Raw genomic sequence first — 19,745 nt, 5'->3', positions numbered from 1 at the left:
CACATATGATGTGTAACAGACATTACTGGAAAAACATTGCTGAAGTCCTCTGGGAAACCTCTGTGGAGTGGGAGGGTCAGATGCACATGAACATTGTGATTTTAAGATAAGTTATTTCTTATTTTGCTGTTCATATTATGAACAGATTACTTTATGCCTACAAAAGAAACAGTCATTCCTACCTGGGGAAACCAATTTCATTCCTCACAACATCAAGTTTAAGTAGTATAACCAATTAATATAGATCCTTTAATAATTAGTTTATTGTGCTGATGCACCTGATTGTCAAAATCAATTGTTCTTATCTTTCAAATAAAACACTGCTGTCAGAGTGACCATTCAAAATGACAACTGACCCTGTAAACTACAGGGATTTGTATCATGTTTATAGGTATATCATTATATGGACAAAATCATTGATTCTAAGATTTGTCTCTACAATTCTTTACAAACTTTTGTCACACAAACATGGAACCATAAAATAATTCTTGGATCACCTGCAACACAAAGTGATTGGTATTAGTGTACATAAAAGGATGGAAGAATAACATGAAACACATTTTCAGACACCAAGTATCCCTTGCTTGTCTGTAACAGTCACAGCTAGGTTAGTGGTGATCTCTGTTTGCAGCCCGAAAGGACTGCAGTTGAGTCGTTACAAGAAATTCTGTATGGCTTGAGGCAATGGACTGATAATTCGTAATTGTGTGGCATGGCTTTGCATCTGCTTTCCTGTTGCCTAGTTCAGCAGCCATTGAGCTAACAATTTGTTGATAGTTTTGAGGAGGGCTTTTGGTGTTTATATTTTTTTCTTGCTTCCATAAATTTTATTATCTCAGTATGAATTTGTATTATAGCAGACAGGAACTGCACTTCAAATGTGTTCGGCAAACACACAAAAAAGTGTTGCTGTTCCAGGAAAAGAGAGACGCTTCCTAAGCTGCCTGTGCTGATTTAAGAGAACATAAAGACAAAAAAGCATATGTGCTGAATCAAGTGGAAATTTCCTCTAGCCTGGTATTTCACTTCTGATACCCCATGTCCAGGTAGAGCATTACAACAGAACAAGCATGCTCTAATACTTCCCCAGAATAATCACCCAGCTTTCCAGTCTCTTGAGCCCCAATATTTTTTTACTATTAAACCTCAGTGGATATTTCCTCCTAGAAATTCTGTCTTTTTAAAATCTTTGTAATTCTTTTATATTCACAAGAATCCATGCACCTTAACTACACATAGTGCAAAGAAATATCTTCTTTGGTTTGTTTTTTTAATATGGCCATTGCTAGTTTCTTTTAATTTCTCTACTCTGTGACTCAAGTTTCATTTCAGGTAAGAGCCTTCAAGAAATTCCCCTCAATTATACTTTTTTTTTTTTTTTCCACTGAAGAAAGTAACTTCATTTGAATGTAAAAATGTAGAAAATTTCTTTCCATATTTTGGACGACATTTCCAGAATGTTTGAAGTCATCAAACGTACCTGTAGACAAAGGCTGATGTACCAGAAGTCTCTGATTTCAAGTTTTGCTGAGGAGCAAAAGAACGAGAACATGAATTTTGTTTTTTATCAGTTCACAAGTCTACAAATTCAGAAGTTCAAGTGCCAGGAATAAAACAAATATCAGGATTGTCTATTTAAATATCTTACAATCAGTTTTGAGATTCATATCCGTGTTTTCCTAGAATAGGAGAAAGAGGTGTAGTGTATACTCTGGCATGCCAAGTTTGGTCACAGTTTGACCATTCCTCTCTTTCATAAAGATAGAATGCTCTTAATGACTTTTTTTTTTTCTTGCCTACATTCTGAGAAATCCTCTGTAGAAATGTCAATGAGTGACAGTCAGCTGTTTAAAGGATGTATGCTCTTTACTTTCTGAACCTCAGCTCATTTCTTAGAGGAGTGAATAAAAAAAAAAGAATCATTTCACTTTATCTGTCTCAGCTGACATAAGCTATGCAATAAAGCAATTTTTGGGACAGGGCAGCTAGTATAACTGGTCATATAGACATAGCCACTGAGACTTATAAGATCTGGAGAAGGCTACTGTCTTTTCTTTGGTATGTTATTCTTTGTCAAAATGTCTGGACCATTTTAAATTATACAAAATAGTAGGACTTCACTTGTTTTGTAGACAGGTATCTATATCGGTGCAAATTACTATATTGATGTTCATATTCTACAAGCAAACTTTTCTGTCATTTTCCCATATTCCTAACATATGTGGAAGTACTGCGATGCTGAAAGCATTACTTGTTTGCAGGTATTGGATGTTAATATATTAACATCACATTGTATGTTAAGGAAGGTATCAGCCTGAAAAACAGGTTTTACCTCTACCCAAAGATTAGTAAAGGAGATAATCACATCTTCTTCACTAAATTTGACATCTTTCTTTTTATTATTTTGAGATTTCTGAAAGACAGATAGCATTTTAACATTTTAGTGATGTAGAGAATGACAGTTCTGTACAGGAAGAATTTTTAGATTTGGTTGCATAACCACAGCTAGCTTCTAGCCAAAGTTTTCAGAAATTATGTATAAGTACAGATACAAAAATGGATATATCTTGATTGAGACATTGCATAGAAAAAGGAGTAAAATCATTGTTAATATCCTAACTGTCTTGGGAACTCCCAAAATTGAAGTAGCTCCAAGGGATGGCTAGGAACCTGTTCAGGCATGCTGCTATTTCCCTTGGATAGTTTTGTCTTTAAAAGGTGAGACACTAAATTACCCACTTGGGAACAGATTCAGAAAACATATGGATTCTTCAACATTATGCACTGTGACCCCAGAAGAACTTAGACTTTATTAGTCCACTAATTCACAAGATTTTTTTTAGAGGCACAGGAGATACTAAAGCAGGGTTTGAATTTTACCAAAGTTCCCTAGCCCTCCTGGGTTCTGGGCAGATGGGTAGCTGTAATATATGGCTAAAACGTTTGCTGTTTCAGAAAAGTTCCCAATATGTATTTATGTTGCCCTTCCAAAGAGAGCTTGACTAACAGCAACAAGGTCTGATTCTTTTAGGATTCACATATAAATGGTGGCTTGAACCTGGGAAAATTAATCTAAATTCCTTCATGCTCCAAATATGTTTTTTTCTGCCTCAGATGTGCATCTTTTGACTTAAACAGTATTCTGTTGAATGGGAGAAGAGCAGCAGGGAGGTAAACACAATAGTATGTAATATTCTTCTCTCAGAAATAAAATAAAAATTACTTACAATTCCTTTCTTTGGATTTTGGTAAGGCAAGGCAACTACTAGGACAGGTGGTTGCTCCCCACCTCCTGTGGTAACAGTTCACTCACAGTTTCAGACTATCAAGCCAGAGGGCTGCCCTCACTCCTGCTGGATTGACAGGCTCCATCCAGGGAGCAGACGATGGCGACATTTGCTCCAACAGCTCTAGCTGTTCTGCTAGCTCTGCTTTTCCGCAAGGGTACACATGGTTCTGCACATGGGATCCCAGATAGTCCTTTTGTATAAACTAGCCTCTTAAGCAGACTCTCCTACCTTTAAAACCTTTTTAGACTATAACTTTTGCATTAGAAGACTTTAAAATATTGCCTTACATTAGGGCAGCCACTCATCACATGGACATTTGGGCTTAATTAGTTAGCCGAGGCTTCTACACACTCTCATAATTGTAAACTCTCCTCCACTCCACTTTATAACGTGCATGCGGTTTTAACAGAAATACCCCTCAAATGCAACTGCCAACAACATACAAAAATTTAATAAGTTTCAGGTTTGCTCGTTGGGTTTTTTTGGTGCATCTCTCCTCTCTGCTGCGTAGCACTGTCATCACTGGCCATGATGTTTTAAAAAAGTATTTTAAAGATGTACATTTAAAATGTATTTGAAGAAATATTTTAAAATGTGGAAATCAACCATCCTGTTTTATAGTTATGAAATTAAAAGAAATTCTGAGTGTCAGAAGTCTCTGAAATTTCAATATTCAACTAACTCTATAGGTAAAAATCTACCTGGGCTCCCCTTCCCTAAGTGCTTTTTAATGGAAAAATAATGAAAACTGAAACAGAATTCTTTGTCAAAAATCAATTTAAAAATAAATTAAATCAGAGATAAAATACTTCAGAATTTTACGTGACTCTTGCAAGATCATGCATTATAATCACAGGGAGTTCAGTCAAACTCAGATTTAAAGGAATGGAAATTTTTCTTATTGCAGAAGCATACATTCCAAACAACTTCAACTTCACCTAGCAGTGAACTATGAGACTCAAACATTATATCAGTCTTTTAAATCAAGTTAATCAAATTGGAAGCATTAAAATTATTAAAAAAATACATAAGTATTGCATTGTGTCAGTTTTGCAAATTAGTTGGAAAAAGAGAGTTTGGAAAATTAAAATGTGGTTGAAGAATTTGATGTGTTCTCTGTCAATTAAGACAAGATAATTTCTATGCAGAATGGTCTTATATAGTAAGGTAAAGGATGTGGTCTTTTTAGTAGTTCATACTGTAACTATTTACAACATCATTTTCTGCACAAATAATTTATTAATAACATTTCCTTTGGTATAAATATATTCAGCAAAATCCTAACCACTTGAAATTCATTTGCAGTTTTGCCATTTGTTTCACTGAGATCATAATCTTGTCATCTATATTTTGCAGATGTTCATAAGTGAATGAGTCGGGGAAATTGGAAGTGACCTATGATTTTATTTTTTAGAAAGGTATTTTACAGTACGTGTAATCAATTACTTTTCTCCTTAGGCTGCTCTGGAGCAAATCATTAAAGAAAATCTGTGGTTAGCTCAAGAATATCAAATCTTTCAGAACTACTACTTAAACAGTAAAGAAGATCTTACAGAGCTCTATGACAATAGAATCAGGGTGGAAGCTGCCGTTAGAGATCATCAACAGGTAAAGTGCTAATATCACTCATTCAATTCATTTATCTCATCTCTAAAATTCATTTGATCAATGTAGCTACGTAACAGCAATAGAATACTTGCTAGTAATACCTATCACCTGAATTCTTATTTTCTTCTTGGCTATTCCACACTTTTCATATTTTCATTTTTTTGCTTGCTTGCTGGGGTGTTGGGGTTTTTTTAGTTTTACAGAGTAGTTCATGTAAGGTATTCAAAATTTATTATTTATGAATTCCACTTTTGCACCTGAAACATATTTTTTTGTAGGTATTATGCAGTAATTAAAATATCCCTTAGCATTATGCATAACTTCCCCATAAAACACTTTTTTCTGGAACTTGTGAGTTTCACAACATCTACACTCAGACTCCATAAGCCTTTAATTTAGAAAATAATCAAATGAAAATGAAAAGACGTAAAATCTAGTTTCATGAACTTCCGTGATGGAGGTATAGTGGCCATGTGTAATGTTTTATTGACTAATTAGTTACATTTTAAATTTTTTTTTAATTATTCTTTTTCAATTTAAAAGTGCTGTGGAACCTGAGTCAAGTGATGTTGTAAAACTTTCTTGTGGAAATGTAATTCCAATTTACAGAAAAAGTCTTTTTTGTTTCTTTTCTTTGTATTTATATATAGCTTTCAAAATACAAGCCTATCAGTGCCAACTATAATCAATTAAAAATATTGTTCAGATATTTTAGACAGGTTATTGTTTGCTTGCCTTTCATGTCTATATTTCTGAAAAGTAATATGCATTTAAGTCATCAGACCTTTGTCATGGATGGAGTGATGCACTTCACTCAGAGAAGTAGCAGCATGTTTATTGATATAAACCAACAATTTAACAAAGTTTGATAGTAAATGTGGCAGTGGTTTAACAAGATTTGATGGGAAAGTTCACTTGATATTTACTGCATAGATGACAGGGTCAGACAAAACTCTCAGGGAGACCCTCCTGTCGAGTCACAAGGTTCAGAATGGACCCTGTTGCGTTCTAAACTCCTCAGAGGAGAGTTTAGATGCAGTGGATCCAGACTTAGTCCCAGACTTGGTCAACAGTTTATGTCTAAAGGATTATATGTGCACAGCCAGCCCTTTATACGACTTAGTTAGGGTTTCAAAGTTTAGCATGTTATTACTCACTTACTGAGAATCTGTTGCAGCAAGGAATCTCTCAATCTCAAGGAGTAACCTTGAGAGGCATCCGTACTCCAGGGGAGATCCTGGCATGCAGCCCGCTGCCATGCAGGAGAGCTCAGCGGGCCCGAGGCCGTCCACTATTTATGGAGTAAGATAATTGACTTATAGTCATATTTACATACCAACTACAGATGTTAGTTTCTTCCAGATTTGCCTTGAGTCAGACATTGACCAGCACCATGGTTAGGTGGGTGCATTGTTCAAATTAGCCCTTGTCTACTGTGTTGTTATCTGTCACCACCAAGTCCACTTTGAGCCAAATGCAGCCATCATGACCAGATGCATCCATTACCGCTGCCACTGGTGCTTGCCACTTGAGCAGGGTTACGGGAAATAAAGGTCAGTTTTGGTGAGGCAGGGGAGCACACCGTCACAACCTTAAGTTCACAGCAACAATTTCAGGTAAGAACCTTTATTAACTCAGGTAATTTATGCAGGAACCAGGTCTTGATATACTGATATTTTAGTCCATTTTCTAAAAGTATGGTGTAGAAGTCTTCAAATAAATACATTAGATGTGAAATTCGGATTATTTGCTACTACTTTACTCTTATCGATCCATTTTATGTCTTATAGCCATATCTTCATCCATTGCTCATTTCCTCATATACCATCTCAGTTAATCTCTAATTTTAAAATTCAGTGTTTTCAGTTTGTTCCTGACAAATATAAATAAGAAAATACCTTCAAAAATATTCTTATTAACTGCATAGCTCTTCTATATTTGAAGAACAAAACTGGGTTTAAGTCATATATTCTTCGGGATAAACATATTTGGAGAACAAGTTGGAGATTTAGAACATAAAAAGTAGAAGAAATTATTGCCTATCTTTCTTCACCAAGTGAGTGTCAACTACATTCTGTTGATATGATACCAGAGACAATGCTATGAGTATTGAAATGTTTTCTTAAAAGGAGTGGATTATAGAAGGAATTTAAAGTATTTTTTTCTGAATGTAGAATTAGGGCATACTCTCTCCCAGCCTTTTGACAGAAAAATATATATATATTAGATTATCATCTGGTCATTTGTTTCTTTGGATGTAAGAATATCTGTCTTCTACATTCTCATAATTTAATAGTTCTTGGTAATATTTGTGAAACAGATTTCCCACTCAACAGTTTACCTCTTCTGGACATAGTATGGATGATATTATCATGCATCTCAATGATGTAGTCTGGAAGCAAAGAAAATTGCAAATGAATTGGCATATATTGCTTTTTTCCTTCTCAATTTGAATACAATAAAATAAACATAGTAAAATATAGCGTAATAGCAATGCAATACCAACAGGATCTAGTTTCATCAGCAGTGCTATATAATCATTTGTTTGGCTTTTTAAAGTCTTGTTTATGAAGAAAATGGTTATGAGTATGTGGCTATTCTATAGGAGCTTATAATCAGCATTACAATACATATACCGAGCTTGTGGTGGAAATTAGTGATGGCAATGTTTAGAATTTCGGACAGTCCTCTGTACGTTTAGCAGTGTTACGTGTATGAAGAAGAGAAATTGTATTCACAATATCAATTTGAGGATTACAGAGGCAACTTAATCTAATTTCCTTTTTGATAACTCTTCATTTTCTTAAACAAATAACGAGTCCAACTATTAAAACAAAATATTTCTACCATTATCACATAAAGAAAGTATTTAGGAATTGTGACAAAAGGAAAAAATGTGTTGATTACATACAGCTCCTATAAAAAGAAGCTGTATTTTCTTCTTAGGTTTTTTGCTAATAAGCAAATTACAACTGCAACAGAAAATCAATTCTGGAGGAGTGTCAAAGTAATGATTTTTGTAGGTGCTGTGCTATATGTATGCATTACAATGACATGAACATTCAAGAAGAAGAAAGTGTGTTCATCCTTCCCTAAATCCTGAGAACTTTCTTCCCTATATATATAATTACTCAAAATTAGAAGCCAATTTTTACAAATACTAATGTAAAAGGCAAATGGCTTTTCTTTTTTTTTTTTTGCATAATTTTAACTGGTCGTAGTAACTTCTCTAACTAATGAAGTAGGTTTTCCTTGGGCTCCTAAGAAGCTGCTTTGTTCAGCCCCAGAAAAGGATCGTCTTGATGATGGGTGAAATAATGCTTTGGTAACATGAAGTGTTTTGTCATGACTTTGTGAGCTTCTTTGCACTGAGGAAGGTGCGCTTATTGAGTGGAGGGGATATACATTGCTGAATAGAGGGACTATGCCCTTAAAAAGCATACGACCTTCTTCTGCACAGGGAAAGCAAAGGCATGCTCTTGGGAGGAGCTGAGTGTTTTATTCTTACTGCCACAGATATGAGGTGGATGAGAAGAGGACGTCCTCTCCTGCTGACATTTTCTAGATGTTGGTAACTTTTCCTCTTGGAGCCATTGGGTTTTGTGTTATGAAACAGAAGCAAGTTAAGCTCAAAGGGGCATAGTCACTCTAGTGTGTCTGAAAACTAAGTTCCTAAATGCAGATATTTCAAAAATTCTGAGCTACTATTATGTTCCTTTGACTTAGTATTATTTTTTAAATCATATTCAAGCATTTAAAGGTTTTTAAAACATATTCTTATTCTGTGCCAAAGACTTAAGAACCTGCTAATGTTCATTTCTAATCCTATCTCTAGACAGTATTTTATAGGTATTTACAATGACTGTAGAGATGTAATAGCTATATGACTTTGAGATAATGTTTTGCTTACCTAATTAATGTTCTATTTTTAAAAAGTATCATATTTTTGGATAGTTGCTGGTCAGACCATACATACATAATATTTAGTTTCATTAACAAGAACTAAAATATATCTCTCTCTGCAAAGATACTTTATGACAAATATAATCACTACCATAAAACATTTATATTTATCCCAATACTTAATTTGATCAAATATGAGTGCAGTCACATATCACTCTGGACAAGAAAGTTTTTCCCTATAGTTCTTTAGCTTGAGATACACTTAGTCTCAATTTGTTTTTCTTAATAGTTTACTCTCTTTGAAAAAAATGCTTCCCTCCACAAAGACATTCTTTGATTTGGTTTCCTTTACATATATCTTCTACTGATCAATGGCAAGTCTGTCATGCTGGATGTGCTAGCTTCATTATAACACGAATCACACATTTCCATCTTTTCTAGATGAGGTTGGAATCGACTATGGTGGATCTTGACATTATCTTTAAATATATTCTATTTAGTACCTAATATTTTCCCTAAACATTTGCTTTTGAGGGTAGTTAGATTTTTTTTTTATTATAACGCTGATAGATTATTAATTTTTACCTGTGTATTGGTGTGGCAAAATCTTGTGTGTAAAAGATTTGTAGGTTGGTCTTTATGTGGTAGACTTTCAGTAACAAAATTTTGCCTAATACATCTGCCCTGCAAATATGTAACAGCAGTTTCTTCTGGAAATCTCAGTGGGCTAGCATATTAGCACCAGGCATATGATTATGCTTTAAAAACAAATTTAATTATTTACTATATCATTCTTTTTGTACTGAACAATCTTAGAATATCTATTCCATGAGCAAAATTTGATACTTCTTCCAATGTATTGTGCTAATGTGTCAATGGTTGTACTGTAGATATCGGCGTTTGTTCTCATAATGAAATTAGAGTTGATTCCCAAATATAGAGGGTATGACATGTCATTATAAGTTAACAACTCCTATACTTGAATCCGCCCTTAACACTGCAAGTGTCATAGTGTTACAAAACTTTGACAATTGTTTTTGTTCACATAACTTTTATTTAAAAATAGTCTCCATGCAAATTATACTTGCTTTAAAATGTAAGTAAAATATTCATTCCCGTATTCACAATCTGCTATCTTCAGGTGTCCACCCTGTAGTAAGAGTTGGGGGGGGGGGGGGGGGGCTGTTGATTTCTGGGGTTTTTTTTACCTTCTGGATAACTGACATATTGCAGTAAAACACGTGTAGGGTCAATTCATGCTGAATTGTTATTAGAAACCATGATAACAAAAGTAATTACACTGCAGTTCAGTTTTGACAGTAAAATTTCTGCAACATTATCACAAATCCTCATGCATTAGTGCAATGATCCTTACTATAGTTTCATATTAGAATCAAAAGACTGCTGTAGCATGCTTGATACAAAAAGTCATGCAAGTCAAGTGAAGTTCTTTTATGCTTTTATAGATAACATATTTTCATGTCTTTCTCATGCACTTATCTGAGCCCTCTTGGACATTTCTGCCTTTAGTATATAGCTTATCTGAGATATAACTGTGTTGAAAATAATGTCCCCTTTGTTTAGAAAGACCAAATAGAATATAAAGTAAATCTGACAATGGTCACATGTCAGTTTTGGCAATTAATTCCTTTGGATTTTGTTGTTCCTATTCATTGACCTAACTGAAAAAAAATACTGTTCTCATATAAAGAAAAAATAATTTCTGTCTCTAAATTGTGGGTTTGGTTAGTCAGTTCACTTACCTGGAGATCTCGGATTGCTTCATGTCTTCACATGACTAATAGTGAAAGCATGGATAAGATTATGGCAAAAAATATTCCCCCGTTCCCATTTCTTTACAAATCTTAAATGAAAAATAAAACTGTCAAGGATTCAGTGTAAATGAAATGGAAATTATCATAGAAGAAATACCTGAATTTTTATCTGTTTCTAAATTAAATGTTTAACCAGCTTTCAGAGCTGTTTTGATTAGGAACAGAAATGGGTAATGGAGCTGACATTTGGTTTTTTGCCAGTATAACAAGACTAGATAGTAGCTAGTAAGCAAAAATGTGTCATTTACAGTATTTTTAACTGAGGTTCTTTCTGCCTTTAGACTTTTGACACTATGGTAGGTTGACAGAATAGCCAGTTTCATATGAAAACATGAGGGAAAAAAGTATCTTCAGTAAGCTTTTTATTATGCAAATTTACTAAACTTCCTTTGAGCTAATTATATTTAAACAATGTAAACATCAAGTTAATGTTATAATTAAATTTGAATCAATAACTCAATAAGTTCAAATCACTCAATCAGAAAAATAGTACAACAGGCAGCCAAATCAAATTATTAGTTTCATAGCAAAAGGAAGTTATTGAGCTAATTTATAGAGAAGTCAGTCTCCTTTCCACATGCATCAGCCATATCAGTGGCTACTCAGGTTACAGTTTTGTTGCATATGACAACAGTTCTGCCGTTGCAGAAGTATCCCAGAAGAAGGTGTCCCATTATAGGAATTGAAATCTCTTTGTCTTTTTCTAGAAGAGATACAGAAATTTGATAATTCATTTAGACATTTATTTTAAAAATTGAGTCTTCTCTAGCATCTGGAGAGAAAAGATGAAGAAAAACTATTTTTTTTCCTGTATAGTCATAGATGTTTTCAGGATACTTTCCACATTTTCTGCCTCAGTGCCACCTCTGGTATCAAGACAAACAAGATGAATTGGAATATTCCAAGTAATTGTAACGGCTCAGGTTTCTTACTGTAGACAATCTTTAAATAGAGGGTTATGGATAGCAATCCCATTATGCACAGACCTTTATTTCACAAAGTTAGCAAGTTTGACTGCAGATCAAATATTTCTCCAGTTCTATATTGACAGGAGTTGATGCTGAGGAGGTTGTGATGTCAGCTTTTGAGTTTGAAGGTATCAGGCAATAAACAAAAATTAGCTTTTGTAAAACATCAGTTAACTTTATTAGTAGAGGGGTTTTTAATGTGTTGAATTGCTGCATATCAGTAACTTCACTGAGAGACAAAAGATCAAGGAAACTTGTGTGAGCTCAGTTCTTCCACTAGCAGCTTTTTACCTGAAAGCATAAGCTTCTTTTTCATTATTTCCTAATAGATTCTACCTTTATTTAAAAAGAATTGTTGGGGTTTCTTTTCCCCCCACATCCATATGCTTCTTTCAGACTCTACCCAAGTGCAGGATGAACAGAATAGGAAAAGACAGACTGGGATAGCACCTCTTTTTTACTAACTAAAGCAGAAAGAGATGGACATTGCTAGCACTTCTACTGGACAATTCCTTCTAACATGTACATAAACGGTAATGTGCCTGTATGCACAAATTGCAGGAAAGACCTGGTCTGAGGCTGATCAGTCCTCAGTCAGATGGTGGGTGTGATCTTCTGTCTTGTTTCATGTATCCATGAAATTACTATTTAGCAAGGAGACTTAGCTTTGGGCAAGTTTTGCAACACACTTGCCATAGAAAGTAAACCTTGCTCTGATCCCAGTGTTCTGAGTTTTTCGCACGGGGAAATCTACAATATGTGTGCTGACTTGCCCCTAATACAGTGCTGTTTTGTTCTGTAACACTTTAGAGAGGTGTTAGAATTATTACTGAGTCACAGATTTATTTAATCAAAAAAAAAGAGAATCAACAGGCAGAATAGCTTCCATTATTAAACTCAACTCCCCCCTTTTTTTTCCAGTAAAGTTTTTACTTTCTTTCCCTTATTTATTACACATAAAGTAGCCAGGTTGAATGGTTGCAGAGCAGTAAACAAATTCCTTCAAAAGTTCAAAAGAAATCCATATCTTAGTTTATCTCCTTTACATGTTCATTTTTAACTACATGGATTAATAGTTTGAGATTTACATTCTTATTAGATACATAAATTCACATTCATTCACATTTACTTCAAACTTACATTAAAAGCATCACTAAGGTCATAGTGTTATAGCTTAATCTTGCAAATACTTTATAAAAATATTTGATGTCAAAATAGCTTGACTTATCATTTAATAGCTGACCAAAAAAACTTGCACCAAACAACAAACAAAATGCTCTAAATTAATAAAAAGCATACTTTGCTTCCCTTTTTAGCTCATAAACAAAGCTATTAGAATCTTTCAGGATTATAAAGCACACCTACGCTGTAACTCATCCCAAATGCCTCACTAAGGGTGCTTATGTTGAAGTCTTATTAGGCCTACTTTTTCCATGCTAGTATGCTTGAAAAACTTAAAAAACCTCTTAATAGTTTAACATGTGAGATTAACGCACCTTCTTAGGCAAACTGTTATTCTAGAAGCTGGTAGAAACTTTGTATTGCACCTTCTTAAACTTTTTCTGCTCAGAAAGGATTAAAATAGCATAAATCAGCAAGGACGGTGTCGGCTAGGATTAGCTGAAAAAAGTTTGACAAAACAATTCTCAACTGACTGTGTTGAATGTCTGCGTCAATTTATGCATACTCTGTACCAGCTGTGTGAAGATATGGCTCCAGGACCTCTTTTGGAACCAAGGCTTTACTAGCCATAGCCCATAGAGCTGAGGCAAGTTCTTAAGTTGAGGTTGCAGTTCTTAAGTCAAACCTCTCTCTCCAGTTTGGGTAACTCCCAAAGACACTTGTCCCAGTGAGGCAGATTGGGGCAAGCATTGTAATTGAGGAGTTTGAGGACAGCAATTTGCCTGATAGTTGTAAAGAGAGTTGGGAAAGACCTATGGGATGCCAGGTGTCTTAAGTGACACATTAAATTGTCATAGAGATGGGAAGTCTAGATGTCATAACACCTTTTCATTCTAACAATCATTATTCTTTTCAGTTTTCATTACTTCCCACAAATTTAGATCACTTATGAAACTGTTATAACTCTTGAATCTACCAGATATCTCAGGGAATATATTTCATGACAGAAATACTATATGTTGGTATTTCGGGGGCAGGGGGGGAGGGTTATTCCAAGCTTTTGGTTCCACAAAAAAAAGTTTCTGCATTTTCTTTCCATTTGGAATGGGAAAAAAACTTTCAAACAATGTGCTAGCCAGCTCCAATACTACTACGCACTCTATAATTTACAGTAATTATCTAGAGGATTCACAGAAGAAGAAATTTATATGGAGAAAGTAATTATATGTAAGCAACAACCTCAAGGAGACTATTATAGCTGTCAGCAGTCTTTTTTTGTTCAAGCTTGTCCACATAGACAATATTCCATCTTGTGAGAAAAGTAGGTAGAATTGCCGTCTCATGTGTTGAGGATAAGAAATATTATGAGAAGTGACAGCACTATGGCTACCAGGCATGTTAATGACTAATCTCAAGATTAACTTTAAAAATGGGAGATGGCTTAAATAGAAATTTAGAGTGAGAAAGCAGAATCACTTTATCCTTTGAAACACAGTGTGGAAAGAACCTGATGCACAGTATGTATCACATTAGCTAAATCAGCCATTTTCACAAAGACATATAAAATAGCCTAATACAGCTTTGGTTGAAGACCTCATTAGCATTACGGCAACAAGGATCAAGATCTTATGAAAAAGACCTATCTCACAACAAAGACTGACTAAATGGATTAGACTCTTTTGGTGTATGTCATACATCAATCTGTTCTGGCATTCGGTGCTCCACTTCAGGGTAATACACCATTTTGTATCACCAGCTATGGCCTGTTTTGGAGATAATATTAGCACTGTTGTTCATTAAGAGCTGTTCAGCTTCACATCTAAGCGTAAGAATGCAAGGCTGCCGCAGACTGTGCAAGAATAGCTCAGAAACATCAATACCCCTGTTAGATATCTATCTTACCCCTGTTAGATACTTATCTTGCCCCTGTTAGGTACTTAACCGCCCACCATTCTAAGCATCCATGGAATGGGATGGGATGAGAAGGGTACATACGAAAAGCAGATATGCCATTCTGCTGTCCCAGCACTCCTGAAATTATTAATATTGAGATTCAAATGAATCACTCTGCATAGGAAGACTGGCAGAATCAAGGGGATTCCCTTGACAATAACAAGGGGACTAGGCAACAGATTTTGGAAAGCATTACATTAACAAGCTGAGGGGCACACAGTAAGAGCATATAGATTTGTCTAGAAGGAATAGATGAAAAATTTTTTTTCTTTTGTCATATGTGCCTCCTCAGCTTTCTGATGAAAACCCCTGACCTAAGAAAACAAGTAAAAAAGGTATAAAACCAGGAAGGAGCTCATCGTGTTTTGGTCTCCCAGTCAACTATTTACTGACGGTGCCTTTCTTACCATGTGTAAGATTAGCCACTAAGATCTTTTAAGCATTATTTTAAAACTGTGGTGGACCAATAAAATATAAAATCACAGATCTAGGGAACAAAGTGGTCTGAAAGGTGTCCCAAAAACCTGATTTTGAAGTGGCACAGAAGCAAGGTAAAGAGGAGCTTGATGTGTTGCTGTTGCCAGTGCAGAACCAGTTCAAGCCTTTGCTAGAAAGACTTACACCAAAGTATCCAAGTACTGATGTCTCTGAAGAACAGTAAAGGCTTGAAGCAGAAGACAGTTAGGATGGGTCTACAGAAGAAAAATATGAAATTACCAGTATTGCTGATATTGATTCCTGTCAGTAAAACAATGTCTGGTGGGGATGAGGGGACCTATCGTGCTGTTCTGTTTCCTCTACTATCTCCTAGTGAAATGAGTCAAATTGCCTTCAATTTTAGCAGTCTTTGTCACTGGCAATTATTTACCATGCTAGGAACTTTGTTCCTGCTCTCTTGGGAAATTTAAAAGTAGTATCTAATGATGGTATCTCTGAGGTTAAAGTGTTTGGACTGCAGCATTAGTGAGTCAGCTGCACTGTTACATTACATTAACTGTAATTATTTACAAGTAAGTAAACTATAGAAGAGGCTGGAATAAAATATTATGCTAGAAAAGATTTGGGCATTCTTTTGTAATCTGGCTGTACCACCAATGGGTATAGCAGAGCTGTGCAAGTCAATTTTTAGTTAGAAGAAAATACAAAGAATTCTTCAAATTTGTTTCAGGCTAATCTAAAACTAAGATTTTCAGAATTCGGGACAAAGGAAAAAATATGTCGTAGGTTGGAGAAAACAGAAGTTTAGTTTCTGAAAATTATCAGTTTCTTAGGTAGATCTAGAGAGGGCATTTGATATTTTTCAGCAAGGGAAGATGGAGTATTTCCCCACTGAAATGCCAGGAATTCAGATGCTCAGTATCCTCCCAGGTTCAAGTATCCTGTTAATATAATTGGAAATAAAATTCCCTCCTTTCCCAAGAACACCTGCCTGAATGACCAGGTTACAAATTATCCTTGGCTAAGTCTGTCTCGGTTTCTCACTGTATTGTCACACACTGTGAATAATTAGTTTTGAAGGAGACAAAAAGGATGAAATAGTCATTAAAGTGCTCACCTAACAGTAGAACCTTGCTCTGAAAGAAATTTTGAGTAAATTATGCTAAAAGAAGTAGTTTCATCAGTGATGCTTAGGGAAGCAACCCCAGAAAAATGTATGTCCCAGGTCTGGGCATGCTACAGCATGGTATGACGTCTTTCCAATCTCTGCTTTAAATGAGACAGTGAGAATGTGAATTTGAGTATTCCACTTCTTGAGGACCCTTAACACTGGGATTGTGGAGTGCAGTCCCCCTGTGATTTTCAGGGTTCAAGCTTCTACCCCTCTACATTACTGCACGTCAGAGGACTTCCAAGGCTGCCAGCAGTCGCTACAAGCCTCTCCTGCTTCTTCTGGTACTCCTGCTCCTACCTGCCCTGTATAGTACAAATGGAAGCTTTTCCTTACTTTCTGGATACAGTGAGGATGTGGTGGGATACTGCAACACTTTTAAGGTGTCCCAGAGGCCTTGTTTGTAGTGTCACCCCCCGTGAAGAGTGCTTTTGCCCAGCTCCTTTAAATTTTTCTTGTCTGAAATTAGGTTGAGTCTGTAAGTAAGAGCACTCATTCAGAATATAAAAAAATGACAACACAGATAGAAATAATGTTAACTAAGATAAAAGTATAACTACACTTACCCTATTTATGCTGTAATTATATGTCAAGTCCCATCTTCAGCTAGCTTTGTGCTTCCCTCTGGAGAAGGTGGTTGCCAGGGTTTTAGATTTTGTGAATGTTCCTATCTCTTAGTGTACTACCTTACATGATAGAGTCACCCTCATCTTTCAAAACTTCTAGGAAGTCTAGGTAGATTTAATCTTTTCCTTGAATCTAGTAGAATGTATGACCCAGGAGAATAAGTGAAGCTTTATTAGAATAAACCTTGTTTCTGTACCCAGAAGTTACCTTGTATACTTAACTGGTTAGTAAACAACCCTTTGCTTCAATGAGGTTTGAAACTCTTGCATCTCCCTTTGGTGGCTATTTGACATTTTTCAGCAAGGATATATCTTTCAATTAACCTGACATGCTGTGTCAACCTTCAAATTAAAAAAAACATACTGACATATAAGCAATTAAGTTATTTGTAGCTTATTGCTGCTTCTTGGTTGAAATCAGATGTGAAGGCAGTGATCCACTCTGTTGTGGCGATGGTTTTAGAGTGAGTGATCCCCAGGTCCTTAGGCAAACTGACACAGTACAGCTAGGAGAGGTCAGGGACAGAGGAAGTCGAAACACCTATTTGAGGTCAGAAAGGACTAAAGGAGGATGCAGAATGCCACCACAACAAGTGGCCCACTGAAGATACTCCTAAGCGTAGATATTAGCCACCTTTCATGGGGACATTCAGCTCACAGTTCCATGACAGTTTCAGCAAATCTAAATTATTGCAGGTGCAGTCTGGCTCCTCCCTTGTGCTGGCGTGCTGCCTGCACTGGGTACCAGCTTGGAGACCTGATATGGCAGAACCAGGTTTACCTGCAGCCACACCTACACCCTAAACGACGGCTTAGCCAACTCACTTGCCTGCATGCCCCTGATGCAAGACAAGTGGACAACACAGCTGCTGGGCATCGGGTGGATGCTCAACTGTCACCACTCTGGCTGATACCTTCACACACTGCTGTGGAGCTGAAATTTCGCATAGTCTCTCATACCTCTTTTTTAAATAGCACTTCTATAGGCTTTTCCATAGAGCAGTGTTGGTAGGAATTTTCAATCAGATGTACCAAGTGCACTCAAAAAGTGTAATTCCTTCAATTCTGAAAGAAGACGCGAAGATCTCTTTACATGTCTTGGTTATAAAATTCATATGGGATTAAAATGTATGTCAATTTGTCCTAAGCCAAATAATCTTAGAGCTGAGTCTGAGTGTTCCCTGAAGAATTTTAGGGTTGTATTAAGATAAATATTTTATTAGAAGTTAAACCAAAAGAATATAAGGCAAACCACCTTTCCTTGCTTGACTGAAGGAATTATATCTAATGCCCCGATCGGAGAGGTCTGTAGGATACAAGTGTGATATGTTCTTACCACAAGACAAAGACAGAAAAGAAACAATGACCTAGGCTAGAAATTCACTTCTCTAGGGAGCAGCTGTAGCACATTGGTTCATGTTCTCAGGTATGAATCCCTGCAAATCGCTAGAGAAATCCAGGTTTGCGGATCTGTTGGAATAAATGCATCATATAAATATCTTAAAGTTATCTAGCCCTTTTAAAAAGAAGAGTATTCACATTTTCTGAAAAGGATTTGCTGAATTGAAGAGTGAGTGACTGAATGCAAAAAAGAGAGTGGGAATGAGGAATTACAGTATGAAAAAGCACCAGAACTATTCTAATTTCCAGAGATAAACTGTTTTGATGCAGCTTTACTATCCATTTCCAAGTAACCCAATGTAATTTTGTTACTCCTAATATGTTTTACCACTAAATCTAGCCATTCTTGACATTGATTTCAGTGCAATTTGTGTAATAGGTCAAGTAAAGTGGTGCTTATTGACTGCTGATTGTATATGTTTTTCCACCTGAAGTGTTATTGTTAATTGACATGCTCTTTCATTTTCCTGAGATAATTTTCACTCTGTTTGAATAACTGCCTGAAATTCCCCCTTTGTCAACTAGGTCTCTTTCATGGCAAATATCAAATATAGTTTTGAAAATCAGATAAATTGCAAACACTAATTCATTCCTTCAACAACAGAACATTAAAATTATCAAGTTCAAGCTAGTTTGTCAAACATAATTTACTGTTAGTGAATATATGCTGTCTGCCCCTAACTAAATCACCCGTTTCTAAATGTCTTGTAATCTTGTCCCATACCATTATTTCTAGTAATATTCTTGCAAAAGAATTCTGGCTAAACACTAATGGCCTGAAGTTTTCTGAATAATTGTTTTTGTCTTGACATATTGCAGAATGCTCTGCCTCTGTTCCTAGGTGATTACAGATCTTATATTGCCAGACTCTTTATCTCAATTCTTGGAGATTACAGAATTATAAGAAAGGCAATCTCATGATGGTCTGTTGCTTTCCCTTATGAATCTTTCTTCTTGTATTTCAAAGGTTGCTTCAAATATTTTTTTTTTTTTTTTTGTAATTATGAGCATGGTGATATGGATGGTACTCACTTTTCTGATGTTAGGGATGCATGCCTAGCTTCCTTCAGCCAATGAGAGCAAATTGGCTGAAGTAACATATCAGAAAGAAACCCAAACATCATTTTAAACAATAGCAATCTGATTTCTGCATTGGTGAACTAGCAGATAATACAAGAGTTTCTTATTGTTCTTCTATTGAGAAGTCCAGTGTTGATCCCTCTGTGATCCCACTTTTTTGCTTTAATTGATTCCAATTCTATGTTTCTCCATTTCTAAGGTTTTCAAAATGGCTGTACAAAGACAGCAACAAAGACTCCAAGAAAAATTTCCCTTCTTGAAATGTCATCTTGGGTGTGCATCTTCCTCCAGACCCACTGAAATAGTGTCTACTTTCTGTCATCCACCCAAGCAGTCTCCTTTCCCAGCAC

At 35.7% G+C, this 19,745-nt stretch overlaps 1 protein-coding gene across 1 annotated transcript in view; it reads left to right on the top strand.

Annotated features, from left to right (window-relative positions):
• Nucleotides 1–19,745, top strand: part of CCDC178 (coiled-coil domain containing 178) — a 178,879-nt gene that overhangs the window by 110,521 nt on the left and 48,613 nt on the right. Inside the window, exon 17 of the mRNA XM_049825896.1 lies at nt 4,749–4,898. Within this exon, the coding sequence (XP_049681853.1) occupies nt 4,749–4,898 (150 nt within the window). The remainder of the gene's footprint in view (nt 1–4,748; nt 4,899–19,745) is intronic.

The sequence above is a fragment of the Accipiter gentilis genome, chromosome 2 (assembly GCF_929443795.1).
Source record: "Accipiter gentilis chromosome 2, bAccGen1.1, whole genome shotgun sequence".
NCBI lineage: Eukaryota > Metazoa > Chordata > Aves > Accipitriformes > Accipitridae > Astur > Astur gentilis.
Note: the sequence above shows the minus strand (reverse complement) of the source record. Positions and strands in the feature narration are given on the sequence as shown.